The 21,608-nt window shown below is 37.2% G+C and overlaps 1 protein-coding gene across 1 annotated transcript in view; it reads right to left on the bottom strand.

The window, feature by feature from the left end:
• The window catches only part of C4H6orf118 (chromosome 4 C6orf118 homolog), a 73,614-nt gene extending 55,999 nt beyond the window's left edge, over positions 1-17,615 (bottom strand). Inside the window, exons 1-3 of the mRNA XM_051998084.1 lie at positions 17,491-17,615; positions 6,087-6,171; positions 2,880-3,549 (exon numbers count right to left, since the gene is read on the bottom strand). Coding sequence (XP_051854044.1) covers positions 2,880-3,548 — 669 coding nt within the window. The 5' untranslated portion in view covers position 3,549; positions 6,087-6,171; positions 17,491-17,615. The remainder of the gene's footprint in view (positions 1-2,879; positions 3,550-6,086; positions 6,172-17,490) is intronic.
• Between the last annotated feature and the right edge of the window lie 3,993 nt (positions 17,616-21,608).

Raw genomic sequence — 21,608 nt, forward strand, 5'->3', positions numbered from 1 at the left:
ATTGTAGATAATGATAATACAAGAGGCCAAAATGTTTAATGTTTGTTGACTATTAAACAGAATTTGATTTACCTTAAAGTTTCTCCTCCAAGAAGTTTTTTCTTATGCATAAGTCAAAATCATAATGGATTCATTAAAGATGGATCAAGAGAATAACATTGTTCATTGATCTTCTAATTATTAATATCAAGAGAAGCACAGTGAATATGCTCACTAAAAGTTATTGCTGCTACCAGGGCAAAGTCCAAAAGGAAGAAGAATTCTCTATAAAATAGTGAAGTGCTCCAGAGACACCATTTTGTGGATAAATTTGTGGTTGTTCTATTAAACTCCTATACATAGAAGCTACTAAATCAAATCTATAATTATTCAAAAGACTTTAGATTAACAATATATAAACATACACACACACATACACACACACACACACACAAAGTAAACAACCAAACAAGTGGAAAAAGAATGTCAATGCAATTAAGCATATGCCAAATTAGACTGATAGATCTGGTCCGTGCAAAAATGCATCGTGGACCATCACAACGAGTAATGAACTGGGCCCAGAAAGGAATAAGAAGAAGAAAAAATCATCTTTGGAAAATTATGAAGTGATTCTCCTTATGTTCAAGTTTTCCCTTGAAACAATTCATCTATTTAACAACAGTATTCTTGAAGTGTTGCAAGACGATTATATAATCACACACAAGAAATATAGCAATATCTTCACTAGGATAAGAAATAAGCTATAACATATTACTGATGGAGAATTATTTAGAACCAGCATCCTAAATGATACCTGGAGAACTATGCAAATATAAGAGGAAGTAGATCATTTTTGTGAGAGAGAAAAATAAACAATGCTCATGTTCTAATGGTATTTATGCATTGTCAAGAGACCTAGGGAAAAGCTCTCATTCATCATGTTGAGTAACCCTCCCTTATGCGGAATTATGAGATTAATATAGACAAAAAAGTCAAGAGTCACACAGCTAGGGCAACAGAGATAAGTTATAAACTGCACTATGGAAAAGACTACTTATATCAAAGAAATAACAGATCCATCAAACAACAGAAGTGTCCTCTGCTTTAATCAAAGTAGGTAATTAGCAAAGATTTGTTGAAAATAATTGAATTATACCTTCTTAACTCTCTTTCCTACATGCTTACTTGCCATTTCTGTTCCTTTCTCTTTTTATCTTCCATTTTAGATTTTAAGCATATGAAACACCATGGACTAAAATTTGTTAAGATTCTGATTCTATATAAGATTAGCTTTGGTATTGTTTTGTTTTTATACCTAACTCATGATTTGGTTGGCACAGAGAATACTTGTATAGAAATTTCACCTACACAAGGTAGTCAATTAACTTCGTTGGTCCTCAGAAACAGATTAGACAGATGATCTCTAAGAGGCTTTGTAGCTCTAAGTTTTCATATTTCCTTTAGTCTATCCTTTAGTGCAGGTTGTGCTAGTTAAACCTAGATTGCAACTGTGGCAAGTGAAATATAACAAAAAAGTAAATTGAGGCATATTTCTCTGAGCAAAAGGACAGTTCCCCTTTTTATAAATTTTGGGGGGTACTGAACAAAAGATAGAACAGGGTAGACGACATCATGAGATTGAGGAAAACCTCAGTGGTTATAGAGCTGAGGTGCAAAGAACAATATGATTGACTAGAATTTTGATATTGGGGGCTAACAATTTCTTCCATAAGAGTCCAGATGCAAAATAGTAGTTCAGACTTTTTGACAGAAAATCAAACATCACTGTAGGATAGCTTGGTGTTGAATAAATATTAGATCTGACTTCCTTGTGTTCACATTCATTCCCCAAGGTCAAATGAATTCCTTGAGGCAAGGATGGATCAGTGACTAGCAAGGAAGTTGAATTTTTTAAGTTAACTCATAAGAGTTAAGTTGAATTCTGAACCACATACAGAGACAAAGAATCTTAAATTAAGTAATTATAAGACAAAAATAATTACCCATAAGTAGGATATATAAATAAATAATGATACAGGATCAATTCAGTCTTCTCACTACCAAATCTAAAACTTATGAATCATGACAGAGTCACTGCTGCAAACTTTCTTTTTCTTTTCTTTTTTCTTTCTTTCTTCTTTTTTTTTAATGCATGTACCTAATATCATTAAATGACTTTAATTAAAAGGAACTGATATTGTTTAGTGTTATGATAAAATATAAGCTACTTAAGAGCAAATAGCATTCATTATTTGTCATTAAATCTCCAGGACATAGCAAAGTAACTGGTATGTGATAGGCACTTAATAAATGTTTATTGCTAAATGAAAGAAATCAAAGCGAAAAATATTTATGGAAACAATCCAAATACTACTGATGTCTTCTGAGTCCTTGATCATTTAATGCAAGCAATAATTGAGGATATTTCTAAGAAACAACTATTAAGATTTGAAAGCTTACTTAGCTATCATCCTTATAGATATGCACTCTATGTCAATTTTCCTTGGTGGCAGTAGTGAAGGAGAAGGAAGTACAGGAGAATGAAGCAAAAGGGGAAGGTGGGGAGGAGGAGAAAAATAAATTAAAGGAAGAAGAGAAAAAGGAAGGAGAAAAAAGAACAAAACAACAACCAGGAAACAACAAGAAAGAGGGAGAGACTAAGAAGAGAAGGTAGTTATATAATACCTTTAAAGTCTGCAAGTTTTCTTACATACATTATCTGAGCCTAACTACTCTGCAAGATAGGTCATACAAATATTATTATTATTTCCATTATTTCCAGATGAGAAACCTGACACAAGTCATCATCACACGGCTAGTAAATGTCAGACTCGTTCCTATTTCTTGAATCACTAAATTTTTGGAATGATGTCACAGTGGCACAAGATATTTTTGCTTACCTCTTCCAACTTCTTTTCATGGCATGTGGAGACCTTACTCCCTGTGAAATCACTTTCTCTAAGATCTTGCTTTGCAATCACATGCTTTTCAATTTGCAAAAACTTAAGAAATGTATCCTTTTTAGTCACACCAGACAAATAGGAATTAATAAATTGGTATTCCTCTCTGGAAGAAGAGGAAAAGCATTGACGACTATTTTTGGCTTTTTTATATTTTAGCAGCCGGAGATCTGGCAATTTGAGATCTTTCTTAAATATTTCATCATGTAGTTTCTTTCTTTCTTCTTTCAGTTTTTCTTCAAGTGCTACATCAGAGATTGGAAGGTTAGGAAGCAACTCCCTCTGTGGCTGAAAGTCCAAAGTCTTTAAGCCACCAGGACGACCAGAAGACTCTGAGACCAAAGCAGTTCTAATGGTAAATTCAGACAAAGCATCTTCCATCTGTGCTGTTCTGTCATCATATTGATATCTTGGTAAAGTTATTTTTCTGATTGGGCCAAGAGAACCAGACCAGAAATGAGTGGGCTTATTGGGATTAAAGAGTTTATTGGGGTTCAGGTGTCCTGAGGTATAAAGTTTAACTTCATCTCGATGGACTCGTTCTAGTTCATTTAGAAGTTCAGAGAGATTGTATGCCTGATTGGTTTTCAGTCTTGTAGAATGTTTCATCCTTAAGCAGTGTTCAAAAAAGACAAAGAAATATTAAAAATAATTTTCTAAAGTTACATAATAAGACACATTTAACAATAATGATATTGCCAGATTTAAAATCCATGAAGCATTTTGCCTACAACTCTAAGAGGCAGGTTAAGTGTTCTCATTTTAAATGTAATAAAAATTGAAGTTTATGATATGAACCAAGAGTTAGTTCTCCTGTTTGGTTCTGCAAATATGTATTATATCTAGGATATACTGCAACATATTTAACATATATAGGACTGCTTGCCATCTTTGGGGGGGGGGGTGAAGGGAGGGAGAGGAAAAAATGAAACATAAGCAAGTGCAAGGGATAATGTTGTAAAAAATTACCCTGGCATGGATTCTGTCAATACAAAGTTATTATTAAATAAAATAAAATTTTAAAAAATTAAATTTAATTAAATTTAAAAAAAAAAGAGTTAGTTCTCATGAATACAAGGCTAACACTAATTGTAGAGATAGAAATGAATTTAATGGCTATCTAATCCTTTCCTCCAGCCCCTCCACTTTTTTTTTTTAGTGGGGCTCTGGGAGTTTTTATGAATTATCCAGTGTCACACTACTACTAAATGTAAGAAGTAAGATTTGAGAATCTCCCCCCTCAATTTCAACATACTGCTAAGTGCTGATAGAAGAAATCATACAACCACATTCAATGAGTTCCAAGCAAGTATATGTCTAATCTCAATTGGGTCCTCACTTCTGCAAGGCAATTCTTTCTTATAGGACTATATTTCTCAAACTCTCCACAATGAGATTCTATACTATAGTATATTAGACCCAATCCTTTTGCTCTCTCAAGTCTTTTATTCTACCTTTCTTCTCCCTCTCAAAAGAAAATTTCATCTTCTTTCTTACTGAGAAAATAAAGGCTATATTTTATGATTATAATCTTCTTTCTCAAAATTCCTTTTAAACTCTATAATTTATTCTAGTTCCTGATGAAAAAGTGCTAGTCCTCCATTTGTGCTCTTGATTCCACTGAAAGAACAATGTATATTATGTTTGTTTCTTTGTCTTCACTCACACAAACAAACCCTGTTTCACAATTTGATCACCTCTTTCCTGAACTATTCCAGTAGCCTCTAAACACATTCCCCTACATCCAGCTACGTTCTTGCCAATCAGTCCTTCACAAAACTGCCAAAATAAAGCACAGATCTGCACATTATTATGTTGTTTATGAAGTTCCCATGTTCCCTATTCTCCTAAAGACAAGGGTTCTTTTAATTTTCTTTTGTGGAATAAACCCCATTAGCAAATCGGTGAAGCCTAATTGACCTCTCAGAATAATCTCTGTTACCTACATTCACTATTAAAGGAAATGATAAATTTTTATTAGAGTGAAAGTAAGGAGGCAATTTTTTCCCCCTTCAAGTTCACAGACTCCTAGAAATCCATGTACTCTCCCTTATGAAACACTACTCTAGGATAAAATAGGAACTGTTCTGTCTGATATTTAAAGCCCTTCATTAAAAAAAAAAAAAGCCCTTTAACCTACACTTTCAGGTTAATGGAACATTATTGTCCTTCAAACAATCCATGTCTCAAGTAAATTGGCCTAAATGTTGTTTCTCCATTCTTGAGATCCTACTTCTCATCTCCATTGCTTTACACACTGTACCTCAAACTTGGAACTTGCTCCTCATCTCTGCCTTCTGGGATACCTAGCTTCCAAGGCCAGGAGTTGTTTCTAGCTCTAAGCCTTGCTGCAGAGGTAACTAATTGTATCAGCGGAGTTTGGGGCTTCTGAGTAGCAATGGAATAAGCCAATTTAGTGTCCACACTTACTCCACCACCAAGATATTGAATATTTAGAAACATGAAGTTTATAGAAAGAAGCACTAGTCCTGGTCAGGAACAAAAATACTTATCAAAACTCTGTGAAAATCAATAGTGAGGTGAAGGCCATTAAGGATGCACGTGCAGCCTAGATGACCACTCCTTCCCCCACCAAATTTGGTTCATTTATCACCTCTTAGAGAAAATCTATCGTGATTCTCTAGTTGCTAGCACCTTTCCTACAGAAGATACATTTTAATCTGCTTTTTTGTCAGTTTGGTTTGATTTTCTTATTCTCTATTCCCTGCCCTGAAAGTAAGGATGATCTGTTTTTGTTTTTTGTTTTTTGTTTTTGTTTTTGTTTTTATTTTTTTGTCATCTCTAGCACCAAGCATAGTGCTCAGTACTGACTTAGTTCTGAAATCACTGAACTGTACTATCATCTGACCTATATTTCTCCATCTTCTCCACAAAGATAATGTAAGAAATTCAAGTGATAGCCAACCTACCTATGGAAATGAGTTAAAGCATAATTTTATTAGAACTCCTTATTTACTACTTGAAAACATTGTTAAATCTTCTTTGTTGTTACTAGTCTAACAGAAATGATTTTTTTGTTTAATTCCTAGTTTAAAAAGTTTTAGATAATATGATTGTTGAGGACAATGATTCCCAACTCAAATCATTATATGAAAAGCAAGTAAAATACCATTTTCTGCCTCCTACCTTTCTGCTTTTTACAGTTTTAGCAGCTAATGTATTAAGCAGTTCAGGAGACAGGAGATAGCTTGAAGCTGGAGAAGAGAGGGAGCTGGGGAAGAGAGGAACAAGAAAGAAAGATAAAGAGTAGTTACTTTTGGAGTTTATGAGTTTTAATAAGAACTATTATAACATTTAAAAAATTGTTTTTTAATTTAAATACTTGCCATGGAAAACACTGGGTTAGAGGAAAGCAACAGTGACTTAGAACCACATCTCCCCCACCCCGTTGAAGATAGCCACATGAAAGATTTTTAAAAATACTTTTCAGATGTAACCACTGTATATTTTAAAATCTAAAAACATTTGCAATATTAAAAGCACTGCATGGGTCTACTTCCTCCCCACCTCCCCCACCTCCTGACCCTCATTTTTATGTCTTCATCATAGATCCATGATGCCCAAATTGCAAAGTATTCACCTCAGGGCTCTCCCTTTCTGCCACATCTGCCAGGAGAATATAAACTATTTGATACTGTGCCATTTCTTTCTTCATCTTCATATCCTGATCCTACTCCCACCCTCAGATGGTACTTTGTATACCGAAGTTGTTTAATAATATGTTGAAATGATCTGCTGAATTTTATTTGTGACACCTTATAGAATTTCTAGTTTATTTCTCTCCTAAAAATTCTCTTTAATGAATTATTTTTTCCTCTACTCCCTTTTAGCCTTTTTCCCTTCTTGAAAGCCATTGCATATAGCCATTCAATAACAATAACTATAATAATTCTAATATAATAACTGCAATTATATAATGCAATAAATCTAAATAATCCTAATGCAAGGAGGAGCATTGACAGGATTATCTTGTAATTCCTTGTCAAATTCCTTGCATAGACAAAATTATCCCACAGTTACTGTATCCAGTCAGAAGGCCAAGTTGTGAAATAAACTTCTGAGTTTTTTTCCTAATTTTTTTCCTATAAAAGAACTTACTTGTACCCCAGTTCTTTGCAGTTCATTAGGAGCTGCCTGCCTGATGGCAGCAAGTTCTATAGGGATTTTGCCTGCTTCCTTCACATTTTAGCTAACTCTTTTTATGGTTTAAATTTTCTTACTGAATGAGATAAGGTGAGATCTTTCAAGACAGTTGTGAAAATCGAGTAAGGCTTCATTTATTTCGAAGTCTGAGTAGGCCTGAAGGACTTTAAGCATTAATTCAAGGGCATACTTAAAGTCTTCTCCCTGTTATGCCTCTAAGGGCATACTTAAGCCCCCTTCTTGTTATCCTCCCTATTTCGACCAAATATAGGCAACTGTGTACTTATTGGTCAAGTTCAATTTCTTGGGTAGCTCGCACATTTAGAATGTAAGATCCTCAGCCAATAAGGATGAGGGTCAGTGGTGGGAGGGGAAATTTGCATTAGGGATTAAAAGCATTGACCCTGCCCCCTACGGTGCTTCCTCCCTTGGATTGTCTGCTCGATCAGTGGGATGACAGTTCTCGAGAATGTATAATAAACTTTGCTTTGCTTCTAGAGATCTATCCAGTTTTTTTATTAATGGTTTCTGACCCACATAGTCTTGGGGGCTCGTCCGGGATTATACTACTTGTCGTGAGTAGGTGAACCCTTGGGGTGCTGGTGGGGTGGCGCCCTGCTTTGATTTAGGCAGCCCGCCAACATCCCAGGGCTTTTCCTTACTCTCCAAGGTAAAATGGCCTGAAGTGGAGAAACTCAGAGCAAAGCAAAAGGAGAAACTCCGCGGTAAAAGGTAGAAATCCCGACCAGGGGGTGGAGGACAGATATCAGTCAAACAATTTGTTGCACAACAACCAAGAGGTAAGCCCCCTGTGAGACCCTTGAGTCATAAACTCTGGAGGGGTCCCTGGACAGCAGCCTGTGAGGCCTGGAGTCTTAAACTCTGCATCTCTGGACAGGAAAGGCTTGGCTAGGCCTTCTAGGGTGACTGGAATCAATTGGCAACAATTGGCGCGTTTGGGTTCTTTGGAATTTAGATTCTGTCCAAATTCAATGGGTGTGGCCCAGTCCCAGCCAGCCCTCGCGGAGAGAAATGAGAAAAATGATCAGAAAATACCGGTAGATAGTCCCTTGAGAGATAAATTAAGTAATTGGAATGAACTGCCAAAATATATAAGGAAAAAGAAAAAGATGATAAGGAATTGCTGTTTTGTCTAGGGTGACAAAGATATTGGGGAAGGCACTATTGAAGAATGGGGTGCCAAAGCCTGAATTTGTACCTGAAAGAGAAGAAAATGATTTAATTCCTTTAGCCCCTCCAAGGGCTATTGGGGCCGGGAGGAGAACTTAGGTCTACTTTTGAATTCTCTCTTCTCACAAGAAGAGAGGGGACTAATTAGGGGTGCAGCTATGAAGGAGTGGGACAGGAGAAACCCTCCAGCTGCAGGAGTAGTTTCAGCTGACCAGAAATACTGTTAGCAGATCCCAATTGGGATCACAATCACCCTATACATCGGGGAAGTATGTGGGATCGAGAGAGTGAAGACGGTGGCTTCTTTCCTTTCCCTTCCACATGTCCTGACCTGCAGTAGGGCCACGTGGGACCAAGGGAAAGAAACTGCTATCTGGTGAAATTCATTATTTTAAATATGATGGCAAAAGTGATTTTATATTATTAGGAATTTAAAGCCGTGTTTGGGATTTTAAGTTAAAATATAGGTTATTAAAACAAAATGCTGGTAGTTTACCTTAGGGGAGGTTGGGGTTGTAGCTCCCTACTTAAATGGTGTGTTTTCTAGATGTATTGGGTAATTTGTAACTGAGTTATGCCTTAAAATTTGTTGGGCAATTATAAGTTTTATGAAATTTGGTTCAGTTATTTGAGAATCTTGAAGTTTAAAAAAAAAGTTTTTTTTTTTCTTTGACTTAAAGACAAGGGACAAGAAAGATTGATTTGCAAAAGCAATCAATAATTTAAATAGAACATCTAATATTGGTTTGGGAGTGTTTAACATATGTCGGAGAAGGTTTAAGCAAATAAGCTTTGGAAGGAGAGAGATGAGACAGGAAGAAATGGTGGGAGAGAAAAAGAGAGGAAAATAGCTCTCCAGAAATGGGGAAGAAAAAGGCAAATTCCCTAGTGAATCTGCCATTTGTCATGGGAAAAGGAGATATGTCCCATGAAGTTGGGGCCTGTCTTGAGCTGGCAGATTGGATCCTGGGGAAATGGCACCCTAAAAAGTTAACTGTGATAAGTTAGGGTTGGGAAGCATGGTGGAGTGGGGGAAGGGTGGCCACATGGAGAGGGACCTTGTCAGGTGATCTAATCCCCCTTCCCCATTAAATATGGTGGTTGCAACACCTTGCTGGTTCGGATATCAATTACTTCTACTGTTTAAAGGAACAGCCTACATTTATATGGTGTTAATAACTGAATGTTTTATTTTTATTTTTCAAGCCTGTTCTAAGAAGTTTGTTGGAACTGTAAGTTATCTGAAGTGATTTATGTCTACTAAGATTCCATCTGTCTAAAGCAAAATTATTTAATGCTTATTAATGCATTATAATGGTAGTCTCCTTGTTTAAGGAAGATGATAAAAAAAAAATCTAGAGCAGGATTTTAATTTGATCTGATAATTTGATAAGGTTATTTCCAAAAATTTTTTTTAGAATGAAGAGAGTATTAATGTTAAATCTGAAAGATTTGAAAGTTTCTTTTGTGTGGAAACGGGATGCATAACATGAGATTTAGAATGTTTTTTCTTTGTATTTGAGTATTTTAAAGGCAAATGATCTGTGTAATGTTAAATTTAGAACTATCTACTTAGATAAGAAAGATAGCTGTATAAGCTGTAAACCCTTTACTGTGATTCTTGAGAACTAGATTCATCTGAAGTCCTTGATTAATGATAATTGCTGTAGAAGATAAAATCCTTTGGGACTGCAGCTAATATTTGCTGGGAGTTTTGAATTCAGGTGTGACTGCGTAGATCATAAGGTGGAATGGTTAAAACTTAAGGACAGTTACCTGAAGTAAAACTGCCTTAAATAGATATTTTAATTTGTGGCCAGACTTTGGTTGCTGTTATTAATCTTTTAACCTTTTTACTTCCTGGGGCTAGAGTTTCTTTATCTAAAGGTTTACTTCGCCCAAGTACTTGGAGCCTCTCCCACTTTGCCTTTTGAGAAAGCTGGGAATCTCTTCACGCCCTGATTAGGCTAAGGTTTAGGCCCAGAGCCTTTTACACTGTGTGTTGATGGAAGGCAGGGTTATCTCTAGAACCCATGCTTTGCATGATCATGGGGGCACTATATGAGAACAGAACTTTTGACACCCAAACAATTCCCCATTATATATGCGGAGAAAATGAAATGAAGGGGAATTCATTCTAGGTGAAGGGAAGGAGACTTATAGGATCAGCTGCCCATGTTGCATTGCTGGAGCAAAGGCTCCTGACTAGTGGCTTTCCTTTCTAAAGTATTAGATCCAGTAGCCAAAGGATGGCTGACCTGTGTACCAGCAATAGCTGCTACCACTCTCTTGGGAGAAGAGAGTAGGAAGCTCACCTGTAGAGGCAGTATTATAGAAAGTGTCCCACACCAAGTAAGAACTATTTAAATCAGAGGGCTGGGAAATAGCTCACAAATTTCAGAATTTTGATAATATTAAACCTGCTTCCTGTCCTCTGGAACAGAATCACCCCTGCAGAGGAATATTGTTGTTTAGAGTTAATTGATTTTCAAATGAAAATAAGAGGATTTATAAGGATCACCAATACCTGGGGGAGTAAATTGGTTTACAGATGGATCCTCTAGAGTGGTAGATGGGAAAAGAGGAAAATGGATTTGCTATTGTGGATGGAGATAGGACTTCCAGGGGCAGTCTACCTGGTTAGCTCAAACTTGTGAATTGTATGCCTTAAATCAAGCCTTGAAGTTATTGAGGGACTAAAATGGGAATATATATATACTGATTCAAAATAGGCTTGGGGTATGGTGCATGGATTTGGAAGGATTTGGGAGGAAAGAGGATTTGTAAATAGTAAAGGTGAAGAACTGGTCCATTATACCTAGTTAGAGAGGTGCTGGAAAACATTCTGGCCCCTAGGACAGTAGCAGTAATACATATAAAGGGACATCAGATGGGAAGCTCTTTTGAGGCAAGGGGAAATAGATTAGCAGATGAGGAGGCCAAGGGAGCTGGAGATCAGGAGATTTCTCATATGATGGCCTTGATACCTGTACTTCCCCCTAGTCTACCCTCTCCCAGCTTTATTCCGAAGGAAAAAGAGAAGGCCTCGACTCTCGGAGCAGTTGGGAACTCGGAAGGATGATGGCTCTTACCTGATGGCAGAGAGGTACTGATCAAAGCAAGTATGAGGTAGGTCCTTCAGCAACTGCACCAGGGCAGTCTCTGGGATGTCCAAAACCTGTGTGATGCTGTACTGACAAGGTATGTTACCCCTGGCCTATATACAATGGCCCAACAACTGGTGGATGGATGGCTGTCTAGTTTGTCAAAGGACTAACAAGGCTGCTCAATGCCAGATCCCAAGAGGGGGATGACCTCCGGGAATCAGACCATTCCAAAGCATCCAGGTGGACTTCACTGAGCTGCCACCAGTGGGTCGCCTCAAATACTTGCTAGTGGACCACCTGACCTCATGGGTGGAGGCATTCCCCTCAGCCCGAGCAACTGCCTCGACAGTAAGGTCTTATTAGAACAAATTATTCCTAGATATGGAATAGTTGAAAAGATAGACTCAGATCAGGGAACACATTTTTCTGCCCAGGTGTTGCAGAATGTGATAGGGGCTTTAGAAATCACTTGGGATCTCCACACCCCTTGGCATCCTCCCTCTTCTGGGAAAGTAGAAAGGATGAATCAGGAAATAAAACAGCAGTTAGAGACCCAACTACCTTGGACTAAATGTCTTCCTCTTGCTCTGGTCAAAATCAGAACCAAGCCACACAGAGACAAAGGATTTATTTCTTAAGAGATATGTTAAATCATTGCTAGGACTTCAACAAAAGGGTTAATACCTCAGACTCCTCCTCTAGGTTTCCCTATTCATAGAATTCAGGTGGAGATTGGGTATTGATCCGTTCCTGGAAGGATGAGAAGCTGACTCTGTGCTGAGAGGGACCCTGAAGGACCCTACCAGATAATACTGACCTCTCAGACCCTGAAATTCGCACCCGGGAGGGAGGCTGGACAAACCACACCAAAACAAAAGGAACTGTGGTGTCACCTTTATCGGAGTGGACAGTTGAAGATGGGGAGACCTCAAATTATGTTTGAGGAGGGGACCTCCACTGAATGGGACACAAATTCTGAATCCAGTGCATTGTAACTGTATGACTTTTCTTACGTTAGTTACTTTGGGAATTACTTTGGGAAACTCTCATGGGGCTTTCCCTGAGCTTTGGGTCTGCCTATTTCCTCATGATAGCCATAGAAACCAGACCTTTATCTTCCAGAGATGAGAACCAGCTCCTCCTGCTTATGCAGAATATAGGGAGAACTTTTAACTTATCAAATTGTTGGATCTGTGGTAGATCCCAACGACTGAGCTAATGGCCATGGGTACCATACCTTTAAGCCCCGCCTGGATCCTTAGTAACTGATCCCAAATTCATAATAGGACTGATTTCTGGAACTTAGAAGAGAAATATCAGTGGCCATTGACAGAAGATAGGATTTGTTAAACAGGGTAAAGTTTGAAGCTGGGAAATAGTGTATGTGAGTGGACTTAACTCTGGACAAGGTAAAAAACTTTTTCTTTCCTTATCTTGTAGTGGACACTGCAGTCGTTGTTGGAGCTCTTGGGAGCTCTGGCACAATTCCTGAGGAATTGCTGTGGATTGACAAAGGACTTCCTTTGTCTACTCTGTCTCTAGGCAACACGAGGGAAGGTACAAAGATTTGGAAAACTTAAGTTTTTACCTGTCTAGACATCAATGGGGTTGGTACCATGTCACCCCAGGGACACCTGGGAAACATGGGACTCCGTTTCCCACATTTTGGAATACCTTTAACCTAATAGGTCAATGGCCAGTTGCCAATTGTAGGAGGAAGGATCAGGGTTTATGGAAATGTCAGTATGTCACCTTTGTAGGGGAAGGTCCCCTAGGGACGAGAGACCAGCAATATTACCCTTTTACAAGGAATAGTTCAGACATTCTTGGGGGAACAACCTATTCTAATGGGTCATTACTGGATCTGTGGCTTAACTGCTTATACTCACCTACCTCTTAATTGGACAGGGATTTGCTATATTGGACTAATAAGGCCAAAATTTTTCTTTCTTCCTGAATAGGCAAACCAATATGATTTGGGAAGAGAGAAATGGGGTTTAGATACCTCCACTGGAGAGGTATACCTCCAGATTGGAGGTGCAAATGGTTGGGGTGATTCCTGGCCTCCAGAAAGAATAGTTAGAGTATGAGCCAGCCACTTGGGCTCAAGATGGAAATTGGGGATATAGAACCTCAATGTATTATATTTTGAACAGGATAATTAAGCTTCAAGCAGTTGTAGAAATTAACACCAGAAGGGGAAGTTTGTGTAAAATTAAATTTGTATTTTTGTTGTATAAAGATGTATAAAGATGGCAATGGAAATCTAGTAAAAAATCATTAAAAACATGAGGAAACTTGCTCCTGTTCAAGTACAGACCTGGACCTCACCGTTCAATACTTCTTGGTGATCCTGTTTTGGGGGAAGCTGGAGGAAGCAGCTCATTTGGTTTGGCCTTATAGCTCTCAGTAGTGTTATATTACTCCCTATCTGCATACCTTGTTTGATACGATTGTTAACCAGAATAGTCCAAAACTCATTACCTAAAATGATTAGGTTGGAAGAGAAAGCTGAAGGGTCTGTTAGATTGATGGTGTTAAAAGGACAAGAGTGGGAGTCAGTGGTCCAAGGAGATTAGAAGAGGATGAGGAATTCAATAGGGAATGTGAAGTTATGCTACAAGAATTTGAAGAGATCTCAGTGTATAAATGAAAGGGGGGACTGAACGAGATAAGGTGAGATCTTTCAAGACAGTTGTGAAAATCGAGTAAGGCTTCATCTATTTCAAAGTCTGAGTAGGCCTGAAGGACTTTAAGCATTAAATCAAGGGCATACTTAAAGTGTCTCCTCCCTGCTATTTTCCTAAAGGCATACTTAAAGTCTCCTCCCTGCTATTCCCCTCCCTATTATCCCCCTAAAGGCATACTTAAGCCCCCTTGTTATCCTCCCTATTTTGGCCAAATATGGGCAACTGTGTACTTACTGGTCAAGTTCAATTTCTTGGGTAGTTCGATCATTTAGAATGTAAGATCCTCAGCCAATAAGGATGAGGGTCAGTGGTGGGAGGGGAAATTTGTGTTAGGGGTTAAAAACATTGACCCTGCCCCCTACGGTGCTTCCTCCCTTGGATTGTCTGCTCTATTAGTAGGACAACCCACACATTACTAAGGGTCATAATGGCTAGTTTATTAGTAACTCAGCTTGCCTTAATGACATCTTTCCCCTTGTTAATGTCTAAAAATCCCTTTTGGAAATTAGCTGCTGTCAGCAGCATAAAAAAATCTTTGCCTCTTGATTTGGAGATTGTCTAAGCCTATAAGTAAATTCTTTTGAGATCTCTCATGACACTGGCCCCATACTTTTGGAGTCCAACCGCCATACCCCAAAATTTGGCTCATACAGAGAAGAGTCCTGGAACCACATTTTTTTTTGGGGGGGGGGGGTTAGTGCTTTTGCACCCACCCTGTCATTTGGTGGGTCTGTACAGGGAGAGCCTAAAACCCCAATCCACTTGGGTGCAGTACTTCTGTAGCCCATCAAACTCATTGTGGGAAATTCTTATATTATATCCAATCTTACTTATCTTCCAACTCTATATGTCAGGGGAAGAAGAAAAGGGGGAAAAATGCCTTGAACAAAGAAGGTATTTTATAAATGTTTGTGAAAGTGAAAATGAGAGGTTTTCAAGGAGAGTTCATACCACTCAGAAATGGAAAGGCAAAATTTAAACCACTGAAAGCAAAAGTGGAAGTTGACTATTTCTCTCTCTCCTTCCTGCAGGACTGCCTCCAGGGCTACAAAGTAGGGATAATTGAATCACTGAGTAACAATTTGCATATTTTAAATTTAAGAATAGCTTTAGGGAGGGAATTTTTTTCCATTTCCAAAAAGTCTCCTAGGGTCTCATTAATTTGATCATTTTTCAAAAGGAAAGTATGAATGAATCAATCAAAAATCATTCATTTAAAGCAGGCTACTGGCCAAGTAATTAAAATGAAAGTTTTTACCCTTGGGTATTTATATTCTAAAAAGAGCAGATAACTACTGTGGTGGAGTTGTTGTCTGAGGAGTATAAGGTCCTGAGTAGCCTATTCTTTTGTAGGACAGTTGCCTTACCTTTTCCAGAAGCAATAGGATTATTCCGGCAGTAATTAAGAAAAGGGTAAGGTGCAATCAACCCATTCAATAGCTAGGCAGTTGGGAAAATGACCCCTGGTCCCAGTGAAGGGTGGTGGGAGATTCAGTTGGATTATATTGGCTTTAGTAAATCCTTATTCTAGTCCTCAATTTAAAACAATTAAGCCTCTGGGCAGGAGAGTCAAAATTAAATGGATTCACTTCCTCTGGACTTTTGTAGGGTTCTTCTAAAATAAAGGAGCTGATACAGCTCAAAAGATAACAAAATGGCAGAAATGGGATTATAGGGTATGGGACTTTATCAGAAGAACACCTCCCAGAAAGATAACCTTCTCACAGAGAAGACTCTGAAATTCTTCTGATATGTCTCCTAGGTAAAAGTCAACTGAGAATCCAGGGGATTTACTTTCTTTAGAAGAGCCACACCTCTATTATTCTGTACAATTGGAGTATTCCTGAAATTGTCCTGCCTTTTCCTCCTTGCACTTCCAAAACTATGAGGTAAGGAGAAAGACTGAGGAATGTCTGCTTTCCAATTACAACTCCCCATCTCCCAATTACAATGCTTTCTGACCTCCAGTTTTCCTATCTGCCTTTTTTTTTTCTTTTCTGAGCAGAAACCCAAAATCAGTGATCCTGAGAATGGACTTTTCCAACCTTAGGGGTTACCTCCTGAGTAATCCTGAGTTTGAGAATTCCTAAGAGACTGGCGTTGGCCTCCCACAGATTTCCTCAAAAACATGTAATTTAGGAAAAGGAGATGAAAGATGCTGCTGCTGCCGCTGGAAAAAGAGAGCAACAACATGGGAGACAAAGAGTTCTTAATTGATCTGCTCAGCTTCCAGGATATTGCTTCTAATTGTTTATGCAGTGGAAGTACAGGTGAATGCAGAATAAGGAACATATTTAGCAGCCCTCAAAGTCTACCTGAGGGAGGAGCAGGAGCAAGGGATACATTAAGAAGATTGATGGGGTTTTACATTTCTGAATTTTCTCCTTCAGGGGTTCAGGTAAGTCCTTTAAATAAAGACTAGTAAGTACCCGCATTCTATGTTGAGTATTTTTGTGAGAGGTGGGAATCGGGTTACCCAAACTAGGGAAAACCTATATACCTCAGCCACAGCTATTTTATTTATCTTGCTCTGGGGGTGAGAACAATGAGCCAAAGAGAAAGACTGATTTCTTTGGGTCAGGCTTCCCCTTCTTATAGAATTAGAATCCAAATGAATCCAGTGTCCTTGGGTTTGGGGATGAGAGAAAGTGAGAAATGTGGGATATTGTTATGTACATATATTGTATTTGATTTTCTGTATAGGTATACTTATTGATTTCTCCTTACAGAAGAATAAGCTCTTGAGAGTTTCATTTCTTACTTTGATTTCCCAGTACTTAGTACTTTATAAATAATAAACATTTAATGAATGCTTGTTGAATGAATGAATGAATAAATCTTTCACATTTGAAATCTAAATTATAATACTGGCTATTTGACCTTTCTTTCCTATGTAGTAACCTGGTAGTTACTTCCTTCTACTGAAATAGCCATCTTTCTTTTATTATTATTATTATTATAGCTTTTTATTTACAAGATATAAGCATGGGTAATTTTTCAGCATTGGCAATTGCAAAACCTTTTGTTCCAACTTTTCCCCTCTTTCCTCCCACCCCTTCCCCCAGATAACAGGGTGACCAATACATGTTAAATATATTTAAGTATATGTTAAATACAATATATGTATACATGTCCATACAGTTATTTTGCTGTACAAAAAGAATTGGACTTTATAATAGTGTACTATTAGCCTGTGAAGGAAATCAAAAAGGCAGACGGACAAAAATAGAGGGATTGGGAATTCTATGTAGTGGTTCATAGTCATCTCCCAGAGTTCTTTCGCTGGGTGTAGCTGGTTCAATCCATTATTGCTCTATTGGAACTGATTTGGTTCATATCTCCTTGTTGAACATAATAGCCATCTTTCTTAATGAGCCTCCTAAAGTAGCTATACTCTACCTCCAATGACATCTGCTTTTACTGCTCTTCCATCGACACTGTCTCTGCCAGAAAAAGGGCTTCTTCACAAGATTCAGCAGCACAGCTGATTTCCTTGAGAGACAAGACCAGTCATCTGCTCAGTGGCAGCCCTAGGTAAAATAGTGAAGCAAAGTTTGTCACCTCTCATGCTCCTGGCATTCTCTCCCCTCCTTTCATTCCCTCTTTTCCTTTTCCACTTCCATTCCTGGTATTTCACCCTACTGTTTTTTCAAAAGGAAAATGATCTGAAAATAATAATAGATCATATGGATATAACAATCCTTTATTGGAATCTTATACAGTTGATTTTATTCAATTTAAATGCAGTTTTTAAACTGTCAAGTATAATTATTTCATGTGTTAGCCAATCTTGTGTCCCTAACTATATTGTAATCACTTCTCCTTGAGCACATCATTCTACCTCCTGATTCTGTGTATTTTCACTGACTAAACCCCTTTGATTGTAATGCTTTTCCCTTTTACTCCTGACTTCCCAATAGCTTCCTTCAAGTACCAGTTAAAATTTCTTTTATAGAAAATCTTTCCCCATTCCCCTTAATACTACTCTACTGACTTTCTTCTAGTCTAACTTATCTGCATATATTTAATCATATAATAGGCACTTAATAAATGTTTGTGGCCTTGATTTTTTTTTAAACTTAGTGATTAAGTAGTTTTTCAAAATCTAGTGTCCTATATTACACTAGATGGCACTGTGAGGCAAGAAAATGCTCCTCCAACCTTCAAAATCTGGGAGTTAACTTGTCAAGTCTGGTTCTACCTATCTAACTTAGCATTTGGCAGTTCCTGTACTTCTCATTCCATCCCTACACTAGAACAAGGAGGAAAGAGAAAGAAGTGAGTGAGAATATGTGACCTAATAGCACCTGCCTTGTCCCAGTTAGCAAAAAAAAAAAAAAAAAAGGACCTCTGATTCATATGTAGACTAGGATTTTAAAAAAAAAAAATCCTACTTAGTTCTGCCTTTAGGAAAATATTACTAATCAAAATCGTAAAATTCTCTGACTTTCAGATCAGAGCCTCCAAGTCAAAATGAAATGCATGTATCACAAAGAAATTGTGACCACTCATTGTTTTCAGAGAAAAGAAAGTTAGAATATAAAAAGTTTAATGGAATTTTAAAATCATAGACAATATATGCCAACAATAGTCATGGGGAGTTATCCACTGATTTTCCAAAGCTTGTGCAGTGATGGTCATAGATAAGTCTTAATCTATTCCACCAGGCCTCATCATAGGTCTAAGAGGAAGAGCAGGTAAGTGAGAAGTTTTACTTGTACCGGCAACTTATTTTTAAATTCCATTCAAATAAACCGGTCTTATGGGACATTCCACTAGCTTTTATTAGCATCTCCTCCCCTTTTCTCTTTTGCTCTGTTGCAAACTGCTCTAAAAATTCATGAAGCAGAAAAACCTCTCACTCTCAGCATGGGAAGAGAATAGTCTTTCTCCCTCTCTATACACTCATCCATACACATGGGAGCTTGGTAGGATTCATTGAACTAAATTGTTGAGACTAATTTTTGAAGCATTCATATTTTTTTAAATTAAAAATTTGATACAATTTATTTGTAAAATCTATTTTAATAGTTTCCTCCTTTTCTTTGTTTTCTCTTAGGATTATCTGAATTTTTTTTTAATAGTTTTATTGGTAAGATTAAATATTCTTTAAATTTTAAGTTTGGCTAGCATGTCATTCTATATAATAGTCTCCAGTATCTACTCGCCTTCTTTGAGGTTCCTGCAATTCATATTTATTACTCAATCAAGATTTTATCAGTAATTATCTGTTTTTTGTATTAGCAAACATCTCTAGACATTTGGAGCAGTTAAATAGAACAGAGTATTTGAGTGCCAGGCCTGGAGTTAGGAAGATTCATATTTCTTTCAGACACTTGGTAACTGTGTAATTCTAGACAAGTCATTTGATTCTGTTTGCCTCAGTTTCCTCATCTTTAAAGTGAGCTGGAGAAGGAAATGGAAAAATTCTGTCAAGAAAACCCCAAGTGGGGTCACAAAGAGTTGTACCAGATTAAAATGACTGAACAATCACCTAGACATTCAAAATTTTCATCTTCTCTCCTCAATGAATTCATCTGGCTCAAAGACCTCTCCTCCACAATTCCCTTCTTTATACTAAGGGGTGCATATTTGTAATTTTGGGCTAGCTATCTGTAGGACCCTGGGACCAGCCTTGATTTTAGTGCAGGAATGCAAGAGGCAGGACAGCCACCACAAGGCTGGTCAAAGATGGAAGGTTTATCTTCCAGTTCTTCTTAGCTCTTATATACCTTATCATAATTATATCATTATAGCATATTGACTATGTGTGAAGTTAGAGAACCATTACATCACCATACTAAGTACTAAATATATATGTGAACTAGAGAACAATCATCTCATCAGTTCCATTGAGTTAACACCTTGTTTCAAGAATACTTCTGCAGAGTTTTTGTTCTTTACACTTACTGATATTTGTTTTAAAACCAATTCCATTGAGTTAACACCTTGTTTCAAGAATACTTCTGCAGAGTTTCTGTTCTTTACACTTACTGATATTTGTTTTAAAACCTTTAACCTTTAGGAAACCAAATTATCCCTGTTTGCAGATGATATGATGGTATACTTAGAAAGTCCTAGAGAATAAACTAAAAAACTACTAGAAACAATTCACAACATTAGCAAAGTTGCAGGATACACAATATTGGGTTCAATGATCTTCTGTACATACAACCTCTCTCCTAACCTCCAGTTTTTCTTCTCAAGTTGTACATTATGTATCTCAAACTAGGTATCCTGAAGAAATCTGAAATTCAACATGTCCCAAATTTGATTTATTTTGTTTCTTCACAAATTCTTCCCTTATGCTAACTTATTACTGGTTAGGGTTCCAGTACCTTCGGAGTCACTCTACTTCTCAGTTTCTTATTGTAGTGGGGAATAAGGTGTAAAAGGAAAAATGATAGAAATGGATTAGATTATAAAGGGCTTTTGTGGCCAAAAGTTTTATATCTGATTTTGGAAGTGCTCATGAGCCATGGAGTTGACTGAATAGGAAATTGACATGGTCAGTTGTACTTGTTAAGATAAATTAGAATGTCTGCGGCTAGATTTGAACTAAGGAAGATAAATTTTCCTGACTGCAGGCCTGGAATGCTATCTTCTTTGACCAACTCATTATTCATGATATTTTATTTAGTTTTCAGATAGGTTCAAAACTTTAATTTAGGTCCCCTGAATTTACTGATTTTTTTTTTTTATTATTATACATTGGCTTGAAAATTATTTTTTAAGATTTCTTCCTATTTACAATTTCCTTGTGTTCTAATTCATGATAAATTTTTGTAAAAATATTTTTGTTGCTGAGAAATATTTACATTCTTTAATATTCCCATTCAGAAAATAACAAGTCTACTTAACTCTGTTTTCCTTTGTATCTATTGCATTTATCCAGCTCTGAAAGATGAATGTTAAAGACTATCACACTTATTGTGATACTCAATGTATCATTTTTATTTTAAGCAACTGGACTGTGTTATTTTGACCAAAAGTATTTAATAATGGTATTATTTCATTAACTATAATTCCTTTAAGCAGATTATAATTTTACTTTGCTGAGAAGTAGATTCTCACTCTGACTTCTGGCTGGAAATTTATTTAAAGTAAGACCGCTAAAAGAGATTTAAAACACCAGCAAAGGAATACAGAAGTATATTCAAACTTATTCTAAATAAATACAAACTTATTCCTAATTCCACTCAGAGTAGCCAGGGAAAGGAGTGTTTTTGAGATTGACATCTCTACAATGAGAAAATGCCTCTTTCTCTTTGGAACAATGTAGATGTAGTGAGCGTAGGGTTGCACTTGGCTCAACTCATCTATATGGCATCTATATGGGAAACGTGAGAAGAACTATACCCTAGAATATGGGAAATGGTTTTTCATGAACTCAGATGTGATCATACTGTTGAGCAATTTTGTTCACATAGCACCAAATCTCTATTCAAAGTAACTCATGGAACTGTTCAGTTCTGCAAATATGTATTGTATCTAGGATATATTGCAACATATTTAAC

Source organism: Antechinus flavipes, chromosome 4 (assembly GCF_016432865.1).
Source record: "Antechinus flavipes isolate AdamAnt ecotype Samford, QLD, Australia chromosome 4, AdamAnt_v2, whole genome shotgun sequence".
Classification (NCBI taxonomy): Eukaryota; Metazoa; Chordata; class Mammalia; order Dasyuromorphia; family Dasyuridae; genus Antechinus; species Antechinus flavipes.